The sequence below is a fragment of the Vombatus ursinus genome, unplaced genomic scaffold, assembly GCF_900497805.2.
Source record: "Vombatus ursinus unplaced genomic scaffold, bare-nosed wombat genome assembly UNPS02014818.1, whole genome shotgun sequence".
In the NCBI taxonomy this organism is placed as follows: domain Eukaryota; kingdom Metazoa; phylum Chordata; class Mammalia; order Diprotodontia; family Vombatidae; genus Vombatus; species Vombatus ursinus.
The window spans coordinates 2,877,093-2,890,639 of NW_020954596.1; the positions used below are offsets into that span (position 1 = coordinate 2,877,093).

The window sequence follows — 13,547 nt, forward strand, 5'->3', positions numbered from 1 at the left end:
GGGATTGGCCCAGATGGTCTCTATGGATTTTTTATAGCTCTAATATCCTATGAGTATATTAATGAGTCTGATAGGAGTGTTCCTTACCATTATTTATTTTTATAGCATAATAATATTCCATTACATTCAAGCATGACAATTTGTTCAACCATTCCCCAACCAGGCACCTCTACTTTGTTTCTAGTACTTTGCTACTAAAAAAAGTGTTTTGCTGTATATGGTACATGGAAAAGAGAGAAAAACAAAATAATATCGGAAAGGCTACTGGCTTTAACATTTATTTGACAAAAATGCTTCCAACTAGGAATAAATCCACAAATCTCCACAATGTAGAAGTCAAATGTACTTCATTGCCCTTATCAAATAGTTCAAAATGCCATGATACTCATTAGTAAAGAACTAAAGGGGAAATAAGGTAGTAGTGGAATGTTTAAGTACCATGATTTGAATGTTTATAAATTCAACATTTATAGGAAGATTAGAATTTGTTCTTAAGCCACTAAAAACTATCCTGGAATTTGAGAAATTGGGAGTTTATGGATCTGGGTGTCCAAAAGACTTCTGTCCAAATTAACTGATTGCTTGGAATTCATGAAAACAGAGGAAGTTTAAGAAAGATATGTCAGAAAAGAGGAGTAAGACACTGAAGACACACTAGATGAAGACTGCTTACGCTTATTTGATTTCCTACTCTCACTTGTCTTTAAACATAAAGCATTAATTTTTATATTGCTGGTCCCATTATACATGTTAAAATTAGGGCTCACCTGAAGAAGCTATGGGTAAAAATATTCCATTTCATCTATTTGGAGGTTATGATCTTAAATAATGAAACTTTTGGACAGAGAACATTAACCTATAAACTTTTCTTGGACTAGCACTATCTCAGGACCTTATTTAAATACTACAAAATGTGATGAGCAAAGATATATATATAAAACACATATATATTACTTTCCTCTAAATAGCTGCAAATTTCTGCAGAAATGAACAATGGAGACAGAAGAATCCATCCATAACCAATGTCTGGTTCAATAAGATATGGGAGATTATGGCACAAGATAAATTGCCATCACAAATTAAGCATTGTTGTATACCCCTCCCAAGTAAGATGCAAATTTCTTAGAAAATTTCACCAAGAAGGAAAAAGTGCTTCATAGTGCCAAATCACTGAAAGCTATGACATCTATAGGCTAAGTAGCTACCTGGAAGAGTGGTTCTGATTTTTGGTTCCATAATTTACTAGCTGGGTGACTAAAGGTCACTAAAGTTTTTCCATTATGAGCTTCAGTTTTCTCAACTGTAAATAAAATGGGAGGTAATTATAGTTATGTTACCTCCCTCATAGGACTAGATCTAAGAAAAGTACTTTGTAATCCATAAGCTATCTTTACCTATCACACTGCAAACAAAATGACATAAAATAAGTTGTAATCATTTGTAAACATTATTCTCTTCAGTAAATGTTATGATGTCTATATATTACATATATATTTGAAATAGCTACTGAAGTCTCTTAAGATACTTTTCATAAGATATGAAAAGTAGCCTTGTGTAGAAGATTTTTAAGTTATGATACATAATAGCTACTAGCATCTCTCAGGTATGAAAACCAGTCTTTTGTAGTAGTAGATTTTGTTGATATTCCTATTTCCTGTTAAGTCAATATGAAAATATCAATTAAAAGTTAAAAATCTCAAAATCATACATACATATGGTCACCACAGATTGACAGGGAGTGGGAGGAGGGGGTAGGAAAGGAAAACAAAAAGTCACTGCACAATGAACTGGCTTCTTAAATGAAGTGACAATAAAGAACAAGGTGAGTTTCTCACCTCTTCTCTCCGAGTCAGAATTACCTGTATAATAAGTGGAAAATAGAAACATTTATTAAGATGAAAACATATAATAACTAGTAGTACTTCTACAGTCTCCTAACAATTTAATATTTGATCCAGTGGCTCTGATAGTGAGAAAGAACCAGCCAAAATAAAATGAGCTGAAGAAAGCTGCCCTTGTTTTTTTGCACCCTCTCTTCCACTTCCTTATCTCATTAACAATAATATGAGTATGAGACTTTTCAAGTTTACAAAGTCCTTTCACATGCATTATCTCATTTGATCCATATACTAGTCTGGGAGATAGGGAAAGAGGAAAGAAGGGCTCTCCTCTAACAAGAATACAGATCCAGTAAATTCAACAATGACAATCTTGTGCCTACTGATGATTTATTAGTATTCTCTTGATCTTCAGTTTTTAATGGTGGTGGTCCTTGATAATCCTTTATGACATTGCTGATCAGTTCTCATGAGATCAGCTATCCTCCAGTCCCATTTCTTAGAAGGCATTTATAACAAGATGTACAGCTATTTTCACTAGTGTGGGGTATTACTACTCCCATCTGAAGGCCAAAGAGATTAAGGTTCAGAAGAGGGCAATGACTTGTCTTAGGTTATAAAAAGTTAGTAGCAAGTTGGGTCTTGAAACCAGGCCTTATGACTCCACATCTACTTCCTGCTCTTTTCACTAGACTAGGCTTCTTCTCATTCTGAACTGAGGAGAAACAAAGGGCATGTCACCCTCTGAATCACCCTTTTGGACCCTTGAATCATTTTTATAGTTTTTCTCTGAGCTCCTTCCATCTTTCCACTTTCTCCTACAAAACAAACATTCCAGGAAGGGTCTTACCAGGGCTAGGCATAAGAAGATGAACTCCTGGCTCTCTCCTAGCAGCCTCTTTGGCCTTCCCCACAATATAGTGCAAATGCTTAAAACTTTCTCAGCTATACTTGTCCTTAGCTAGTCTTCCAAAAGTGACTATGAATGGAGTTTTCCTCTTCTTTGTGAGTTTCTTAAGGACAAGGACCATTTTTGCCTTTTTTTTTGCATCCCCAACACAGTTCCTGACACATGTTGTTATTCAAGTCATTTTTCTTCAGTCATGCCCAACTCTTCGTGACCCCATTTGGGCATACTGGAGTGGTTGGCCATTTTCTTTTCCAGATCATTTTACAGATGAGGGAACTGAGGCAAACCCTAACCTATGTGACTTGCCCAGGGTAACATAGCTAGTAAGAATCTGAACCCACATTTGAACTCAGGAAGATGAGTCTTCCTGACTCCAGGCCTGGCACTCTATCCACTGTGCTACCTAGCTTCCGCCTGACACATAAGTACCTGATTGCTGACTAGACAGCACAGAAAAACCAAACAAGAATTGTAATTCTACACACAAGATTGCCTCTCTCATGGGATAGTGTCAAATTCTTCAAACAGTCTCAAAACAAAATTCATTTCAAAACAAATACATACTGGATAGTCTTTTTTTGAAGTGGGTTATAAGTAAAGTCTAATAATATGGCTGCCAGTGAATAGTAACTTGGGAATCAATGGCCTGAGTACTAGAGCAGATGTTTCTGAAAGTGAAGGAGGAGGAAGCCAAGTCAAAGTAGAAGGATAGGAGAGGGTTATGGAAAGTTTAAGTATTAGCCATGATTTCTATTACTGAAAAAGTAGAAAGTCAGGGAGTATGTGAGAGCTCTCTCTATCCAAACATGTGAAGGGCTGTCATGTGGAAGAGGGATTAAACTTGCACTATTTGATTCTAGAGGGAAGGATTAGGAGTAATTTGCAAAGAGGCAAATTTAGGCTTGATAAAAGGAAAATGTTTCTAACAATTGGAGAGATCTCAAAGTAGAATGGACTGCCTTGTGAGGCAGTGGTTTCCCTCTTTTGGGCGGGGGTGTCTTCAAGCAGAAGCTGGATGCCCATTTGTTAAGTATGCTTTAGTAGGGAATCCTTTTGGGCCTGGATTTGACCAGGTGACTGCTGAGATTCCTTCCAGCTCTCAAAATCTAATTCTGTGATCTGTCGGGGTTATTGAGAATAAATACCCACTGGCTGTAGATGAAATTTTCCAGGGAAATACAATCATTGAGGACTTTGTGGGATGGTGCCCATGTACACTTTAGAACTAGAAGTGTAGAACAGATTAAAGGGATGGTGTATTAGCACTGTATAATAAAAAGATATACTATTGAGTAAATCTAGGAACCAGAGAAGGGAAACCTTGGTGGAGAGCATTTGAGTCAAGATCGATGGAAGCAGAAACAGAAAAAATACTATAATTAGGATATACTATAGATTATCCTCGACAGAATGAAGAAATAGAAGAAGAATTCAGAAAAGAGATAACAAGTCTGGCACAAAGGCATATTATAGCATTGATAAATAAGTGAATGAAAAAGAATTCATCACATGCTTAACTATGTACAAAATACTGTGCACACAAATAGAAAAGCAAAACAGTCCCTGCTAGCAAGAAGCACATGTTTTAATAGGAAGAGACAACATATATTGGAGATTTCAGCTGCAAGTCAGGTAGAAAGGCTCCACGGTCTTTAGGGTACAATGGCAAAGTATATAGTCAAGCATCTTTTATGTTTTATTTTTTAATGTTATTTCCAATGATAAAATCACATGCATTTATGAAACAGAATCATTTGACAGAATCGTTGTGGCAAGAACTTTGATTTCTAGATTTCCATAGCTGTGGCCGCTGAGGAGGCAGAAGCTAGTGGCTGGAGGTACAAAGCCAGGATAGCAAAGTATAGGCAGCAACCCAACCAAACTCTCCCAACATTTCCCTCTAAGCAATTTCAAATCAAATTTTGGAGCAGCAGAGCCAACAAAAAGTTAGAATGAGACATTTTTCCAGTCTAAGACAACTTAAGAGGTTGGCAGGAGAGGTCTATGAAATCTGGGGGCTAGTCCAGGGTACAACAGTGGCAGCAGCGGCAGGCCTTGGAGGTGGCCTCAACAGTGGCAGTGGCAGCAGCTTTTGAATCTCTCAGCCCAGACATGGTAATGGAGTCAGACAACTGGTCAGAAAGAGATGATAGGGGACCTTTTGCTGGCACTGGGTACAGCTGGTGCTGATTGGCAACTCTATTGCCCGTGTGCAGTTCTAAGTCACAGTTCAGAGAGTAGCACTAGAGTCTGGGGCAGTGGGAGAGCAGGAGTCCTTCCTGGGTAAAGACCAGAGTGGAAACACTAAACTTACAGACACCCAGAATTAGCTCTGAAACAGCAGCATGAAAAACTTGAAGCTTGTGAAAGTGCCCTGTCCACCTTGGGAGCAGAGCCCAATTTTAACAAAGAGTTAAAAGTCGAGAAAGAGGCTGAGAAAATAAGCAAACATCAAAAACAAAACAAAACAAAACAAAACCAAAACTAAACCAAAACAAAAAACAGAAGACACAAAAAGCAAATATGGTAGCAGAGAAGACCAAGACAAACTCCAAAGAAGACAACAATGCGAAGATAGCTACAGACAAAGCCTCAAAGAAAAATGCTAACTGGAAAGAAGTCCAGCCAGAATTCCTGGAAGAGTTAAAGAAAGAGATAAAAGTGGTAGAGGAAAAATTAGAAAAAGAAATGATAGGGATGCAAGACAATTATGAAAAAAAGAATTAACAGCTTGGTAAAAGAGGCACAAGAAATACTGAAGAAAAATAACACCTTAAAAAAACAGAATTGGCCTAATGGTTAAAAAAAAAAGGCACAAAAATTCACTGAAGAATTCCTTTAAAAGCAAAATAGGTCAAATGAAAAAGGAGGTACAAAAGCTCAACAAAGAAAATAATTTATTACAAATTGTAACTGGGGGGCAGCTAGGTGGCTAGGTGGATAGAGTACCGGCTCTGAAGTCAGGAGGACCTGAGTTCAAATCCGGCCTCAGACCAAACACTTGACACTTACTAGCTGTGTGACCCTGGGCAAGTCACTTAACCCAATTGCCTAAAAAAACAAAACAAAACAAAACAAAAAAACAAAAACAAAAACAAATTGTAACTGGGATGTGGAAAAATTGGGACCTTAATTCATTGTTGGTGGATCTGTGAACTGATCCAACCATTTTGGAGAGAGATTTGGAATTATGTCCAAAGAGTTATTGAACTGCCTATACCCTTTAACCCAGAAATACCACTATTAGGTCTGTTTCCCAAGATGATTAAGGAAAATGGAAAAGAACCTACAAATTCTAAAATATTTATAGCAGCTCTCTTTATAGGGGCAAAGAACTGAAAATTGCAGGGATGCCCATTAACTGGGTAATGGCTAAACAAATTGTAGTATATGCTCATGATGGAATATTACTCTGCTATAAGAAATGATGAACTCAATGATTTTAGAAAAGCATGGAGAGATCTCCATAAAATAATGAAGAGTGAAATGAGCAGAACCAAGAGAATATTGTATACAATAACAGCAGTATTATTTTAAGAACAACTTTGAGCAACCAAGTCATCCTATTACAAATGCTCAAATTAGCCACAAAGATCCTATGAAGGAAGATGCTATTTGAATCCAGAAAAAGAACTGACACATATATGTATATGTGTGTATGTATATGTATATGTATGTGTATACACACAGAGATTTGTGTCTAATGGTAGTAATCTCAAAGTTTGGGATAGGGGAAGGAAAAAAGAGAGTCACATGATAACTCTGCTGTATATCTGAAAAGAATGTAATATAATGTATTATTATATATTATGTATTATAATACTATACATTATATAATAATATGATAATATATTATATTACAAATAAAATTTGTACATAATAGATCTGCAATTTCAGGTACAATCCTCTGGTTTTCTATCCCACTTAGTTATGTTAATGCTTGTTTTATTTCTTAAGTTCAGAATAAAAGAAATACATTTTTAAAAATTACAACTGGGTAAGTGGAAGCTAATGTTTCCATGAAACATCAAGAAACAAAACAAAGTAAAAAAATGAAAAAAAAAAAAAAAGAAAATGTGAAATATCTCATCAGAAAAACCGCTGACCTGGAAAATAGATCGAGGAGAGGTAACTTAAGAATTATTGGCCTACCTGAAAGCCGTGAAAAAAAAAAAAGAACCTATGCATCATATTTTAAGAAATAATAAAGGAAAACTGCCCCATATCTTAGTTTCTGAGGGTAAAATAGAAATTAAAAGAATCCAACTCCTGAAAGAGATCCCATGATTAAAACTCCCAGGAATATTCTAGCCAAATTCCAGAGCTCCCAGGTCAAGGAGAAAATATTGCAAGTAGTAAGAAAGAAATAATTCAAATATTGTGGAGCCACAGTCAGAATCATACAAGTTTTGGCAGCTTCCATATTAAAGGACAGGAGGGATTGGAATATGATATTCTGGAAGGCAAAGGAGCTAGGATTACAACCAAGAATAATCTACCCAGCAAAATGGAGTACAATCACTTAAGGGAAAAACTGACATTTAATGTAATAGAAGATTTTCAAGCATTCTTGATAAAAAGACCACAGCTGAATAGAAAATCTGACATTCAACACAAGACTCAAGATAAGTATAAAAAAGGTAAACATGAAAGAGAAATCATAAAGGACTTCATATGGTTAAACTGTTTACATTCCTATATGGGAAGATGATGATCTGTAACTCCTAAGAACTTTATATAGGCACCTTTACAGACAGAGCACAAGTATGAATCAATTATATTGGCTTGATCTCCCTGAAAAATAAAAATAAAGTGTTGAGAAAGAGGAATGAACTGGGAGAAAGAGGTAAAAGAGAAAGATGGAATACGGAATATTCTTTCAAATAAAAGAGGAGTGCAAGGAAGAGCCTTTACAATGGAGGGGAAAATGCATGGGTAGCAGGCAATGCTTGAACCTCACTCTCACTAAAATTGATTAAAAGAGGGAAGAATACATACTCAGGTGGGTATAGAAGTCTATCTTACTCAACAGGGAAATAGGTGGGGAGGAAGGGGATGTGAGAATTTGGCGGGGTTGGGGGGATGATAAAAGGGAGAGAGATTAAAGGATACAGTGGTCAAAAGTATAAGAGATTTTTGAGGAGGGACAGGATAAAGAGAGAGAGAAGGATAAACCTAAAAAAAAGGATGGAGGGAAATACACAATTAGTAATTATAACTGTGAATGTGAATAGGATGAGCTCACTCATAAAACATAAGCAGACAGCAAAATGGAATAGGAACCAGAATCCAACAATACATTGTTTACAAGAGACACACTTGAAACAGAAAGAGACACGTACACAGAGTTAAAATAAAGAGCTGGAACAGAATCTAATATGCTTCAACTGAAGTGAAAAAGGCGGGGGTAGCAATCATGACAAATCAAAAGTAAAAATAGACCTAATTAAAGGTACCATAGACAATGAAGTAATATCAAAAAGTTCTAAGGGCAAGTTTCTCTGATAAAAGCCTTGTTTCTCAAATACATAGGACACTGAGTCAAATTTATAAAAATAAGAGCCATTTCCCAATCGATAAATGATCAAAGGATATGAACAGGCAGTTTTCAGAAAAAGAAATCAAAACTATCTATAATCTTATAAAAATGCTCTAAATCACTATTGATTAGAGCACTGCAAATTAAACCAACTCTGAGGTACCACCTCACACCTATCAGAAATAACAAATGCTGGAGGGGATGAAAGAAAATAGGCACACTAAAGAACTGTTAGTGGAGTAGTGAACTGGTCCAACCAGTCTGGAGAACAATTTGGAACTAGGCCCAAAGGGCTATAAAATTGTACATACCCTTTGACCCAGCAATACCACTACTAGGTCTGTATTCCAAAGAGATCAAAGAAGAAGGAAAAAGACCTATATGTACAAATATATTTATAGCAGCTCTTTTTGTGGTGGCAAAGAACTAGATATCAAGGGAATGCTCATCAATTGGGACATGGCTGAGCAAGTTATGGCATATGATTGTGATGGAGTACTATTTTAAGAAATAACAAGGGGAGTCCAAAGGGCTATAAAACCATGCATACCCTTTGATTTAGCAATACCATTACTAGGTTTGTATCCCAAAAGAGATTAAAAAAAAAAAGGACCCATACGTACAAAAATATTTATAGCAGCTCTTTTCTGGGGGTAAAGAATTAGAAACTAAGGGGATTCCCATCAGTTGGGAATGACTGAACAAGTTGTAGTATGTGATTATGATGGAATCCTATTATACTATAAGAAATGATGAACAGGATGCTCTCAGAAAAACCTGGAAAGACTTGCATGGGCTGATGAAAAGTGAAATGTACTGTGTACAAAGTAACAGCAATATTGTAAGATGATCAGCTGTGAATGACTTAGCTGTTCTCAGCATACAACGATCCAAGGACTTATGAAGGACTTATGATGAAAAATGCTATCCATCCCCAAAGAAAGAACTGATGGTGTTTGAATACTTTTTTTTAACTTTATTTGTCTTGAGGTTTTTTTTTATCTATGTTTTCTTTTACAACATGACTATTATGGATATTTTTTGCATGATTACACATGGATAACCTATATCAAATTTCTTGCTTTCTCAATGGGGGTAGGGAGCATGCAGGGAGAGGGAGGAAGGGAGAGAATTTGGAACTCAAAGTTTTAAAAACAAATGTTAAAAATTGTTTTTACAAATAACTGGGAAAAAATAAAATACTAAATACAAAAATTTAGGGGAAAAAAAGAAATAACAAAGGGGGTGGTTTCAGAAAAAAATGGCAAGACCTATATGAACTAAAAGTGAAATAAGGGGAAGTGGGAGATTATTGTGCACAGTAACAGCAATGTTGAAATGATGATCAACTGTGAAAGACTTGGCTACTCTGGTCAATACAATGAACCAAGACAATCCAAAGAACACATAATGAAAAAATGCTACCTACCTCCAGAGAGAGAACTGATGAACTCTGAGTACAAAGTGAAGTATAATTTTCTTGCTTTCTTTATTTTTTATTTCTTTATTTATATTTTGTGATATGGCTAATGTGGAAATACATTTTCATGATTTCACATATATAATTGGTATCATATTGCTTGTCCTCTTAGTGGGTGGGGGAGCACATGGGAAGGAGGGAGAGAATTTGGAACTCAAATTTTTAAAAGAAAAGAATGTTAAAAATAAATATAATAACTTTTTTTTAAAGTAGTGGTTAGGTCATATCTCCACAAGGGTTCATTGCCTGGATGATAGGGAAATTTCAATTATCTGTACACTGACTGGAGCTCCCTTTTTTTGCCAAAGGGAGAATAGTCAATTTCTTGACTTGCTTTAATTATAATTATATCTTTTTAAAGGAAGAGGAAGTGACATTATTTTGGACTTGACTTTTACTAACAGGGAGAAACTTGGCTGCTGAAACAGAAATGATGAGAACCTGGGGAATACTCTTCATGAACAATTGGGAATTGAGAACAGTGCCCAGGGTGTGATGATTGTGAATAGAACCACATAGGTAACATTCATTAAGTTAAATCTAGTCTCTCTCTTTTTCCTAGGAGACAGAGAGATCAGGGAACTTCCCTTACTAGCCATTTCTGAAAAGATAAATGAGCTTTTGCACCTTTTACACAGGACAAAAATGAAACGCTTCAAAATCAGAGCACTTGCTAACTTTCTACTAGAGATCCTCAAGAATTCCCTCACTTATTTCAGCAGGAATAATCCAGAGACTGATTCTAGCAGGCAACTCTTTCCCGATGAATTCCACAAATATTTACTAAGCACCTACTATGTGATCAGCACTGAAAATACATCACAGACCCTGCTCTTTAAGCAATATGTAACATAATTTTAGGTTGGGGAAGACAGGGGCACAAAAAACTTTGCTCTCTGGCTTCCGCTCTCTCCAAAGTTGCTAGTGATCTCTTAATTGTCACATTTAATGGTATTTTCCCAGTTCTTATTCTTCGCAACCTCTTTGCAGTATTTGACATTGCTGCCTACCCTCTCCTTTCAGATACACACACCCCTATGGGCACACCACTACTCTCAATTTTCTTCCTATATGTTTGACAGCTTCTTCTTTGTCTCCTTTGCAAGCTCACCATCCCTATCACAATTCCTAACAGTGGGTGTTTCCTAAGCCTCTGATCTCTCTCACTCATTCGATGACTACGCGAGCTCCTATGATTTGAATTATCACCTCTACCCAGATGACTGCCAAATCTATAAATCTAGCCCTAGACTCATTTCTGAGAACCTGTAGCACATCTCCAGCTGCCTATCGGGTACTTCAAATTGGATGTCTGACAGGCATTTCACACTCAACATATCCAAAACAGAATTGATGACCTTTCTCTCACCCCATCCCAAACTCACTCTTTTTGCAAACTTCCTTATTCCTGTCAAGAGTACTGCCTTTCTTCTAGTCACCCAGGTAAACAACCTTAGTATTATACTTGACTGTTCACTCTCCACCTTAAATGTAGGACCAGTTGCCAAATCTTGCCATTTCTACCTCTGCAAGATCTTTTACATCTGTCCCCTTCTCTCTACCCACATAGCCATTATTCTAATTCAGGCTTTCATGCAATGACCTCCAAATTAATTTCTCTGCCTTAAGTATTTTTCCTCTTCAACTTATATGTACACACATATCATTTTTAGGAAAAGTGATTTTTCTAAAGCACAAGTCTGACCATGCTACTTCCCTACTCAATTAACTGCAGCAGCTCCCAGTTGTCTCTAGGATTAAATAATCCTATTGGCTTTTAAAGCTCTTTACAAGCTAGCCTCACCCTACCTTTCCTGCTTTATCATTCAATGTTCCATTCTTCTACTCTCCTCTCTAACCAATCAGCCCTTGCTGTTCCTTCTATATGAGAGTCCAGGAGACAGATACTTCTTTTCCAGTCTCTACACCTAGAATTCACTTCTCCTTACAACTACCTCTTAGAATCCCTGGTTTCCTTCAAAACTCTGTTCAAGCACACTTTCTATAAGAATCATTTCTTGACTCCACTCCCAGAAGTGGCTAGTGCCCCACCCTAATTAGTACGTATCTTCTATATATTCATTTATATACATAGTCCCCCCTAGCAGAATACAAGCTCCTCATAGGAGACTTTCATCTTCATCTTCATATCCCTAGTTACTTAGCACAGCGCCTGGCATATAGCAGATGCTTAATAACTGCTTATGGATTAACTGATGATATGAAGAAGAATAATAAGTATAAAGAAGAAGAACAGACAAAGTACTGAAAGAAGTGCTATGAGGAAGGAAAAACACTTTCAGTTTTGTGTTTGTATGTGGGGAGATGGTAAGGAGGTTGGATGGAATTCAGAGAAGAATTGTAGAATAGGTAAGCTTTGCAAGGTAAAAAGTACATAGAGAGAAGAGAAGGTAGCTGAGCAAAGAACCAAAAGAGGCCTGCACCTCTGGCAGGGGTTGAGAACCTGTGGCCTTGAGGCCACATGTGACCTTCAGGCCACATGTGACCTTCTAGGTCCTTGAGTGCGGCCTTTTGACCAAGTCCAAGTTTTACAGACCAAATCCTTTCATTAAGGGGATTTGTTCTATGAAGTTTCAATTTAGTCAAAGGGCCACATTTGAGAACCTAGAGGGCCATATGTGGCCTCGAGGACACAGGTTCCCCACCCCTACGTGGGGCAGAAAGAGGAGAAGGAGGAGGCAGTAATGGAGACAAGACTGGTTGGAAAGAAAGGTAGGAGTAGCAGTGCTATGACAGTGGAATGTCACAAAAGCCATGACATCAAGGATAGATCAAGAGAAGCCATCAAGGATAAGTGAATAATCCACAATGCCTATGATTGTAAAGAGGTCAAGGAAGATGAGGACAGAGAAAGTCCACTGTATTTAGGGACATATGTACGAATACTGAAATCTCTGAGGATGATGGAAGGGGAGGGACAATGAATAAGACTGAGCCAGGAGTCACAGAGGAGCAACTAGGCTGTTAGTATATGCCAGCAAAGGATAGTAAAGGGTGGTATAGTTGGATGGCATGAAGTTCAAAGGAAGAGAGGTTGTTGAGTGATGATGGCAGAGGGAAGGGCTGCAGCTGCAGTGGGAAGCAGTGAAACACACTGACTAGAAACACAGCAGAGAAACAGCCTAGGGGACAGAAAATGTTAGGAGGGGTAGCTTGATTAGCTAGAACCTTGCTCTGATGGATGGTTCTAGGAAGAGGGGGAGAAGGGAAGGCAATAAGTACATATTAAGTATCTACTTAATATGGTCCAGGCACTGTGCTAAACACTTTACAAATATTATTTCATTTGATCCTTAAAACAACCCTGGGAAGTAGGTGCTATTGTTATCCCCATTTTACAGATGAGGAAACTGAGGCAGATAGCACTTAAGCGACTTGCCCAAGATAACATAGTCAGTAAGTGTCTCAGGGAGGATTTGAATTCAGGTCTGTCTAGACTCCAGACCCAGTGCTTTCTCTATCACTGGTATTGTTTTCAGTGAACTAACAGATATAGCAGAGGAATGCAAACTGCTTTTTCAAGATGGCAGTACTCTAAGGTCTCAGAAATAGGAAATGAGAATCTTTGTGGGGCCCTTGGTCTAGGAAACATATAAAACATTCCTAAGAAATACTGGACACATCCTTAGTGGACTGAAAATACAAAGCTGAGGTACTTAGAGTATTGGGAAAACCATTTGTTAAGTGCTATACAGAATGGGTGACCAAGATGTGAAATCATCATCTCTGGGAATCTTTCTAAAAGAGTTACAATTCTCA

The 13,547-nt window shown here is 37.3% G+C and overlaps 1 protein-coding gene across 3 annotated transcripts in view; it reads right to left on the minus strand.

The window, feature by feature from the left end:
• The window catches only part of PTPRA (protein tyrosine phosphatase, receptor type A), a 130,012-nt gene that overhangs the window by 28,575 nt on the left and 87,890 nt on the right, over positions 1 to 13,547 (minus strand). For 2 of the 3 annotated variants that reach the window (XM_027835989.1, XM_027835991.1), the window contains one exon: positions 1,836 to 1,859. The exons of the other annotated variant lie outside the window; for it this stretch is intronic. In XM_027835989.1, the coding sequence (XP_027691790.1) occupies positions 1,836 to 1,859 (24 nt within the window). The remainder of the gene's footprint in view (positions 1 to 1,835; positions 1,860 to 13,547) is intronic. 3 annotated transcript variants of the gene reach the window in all.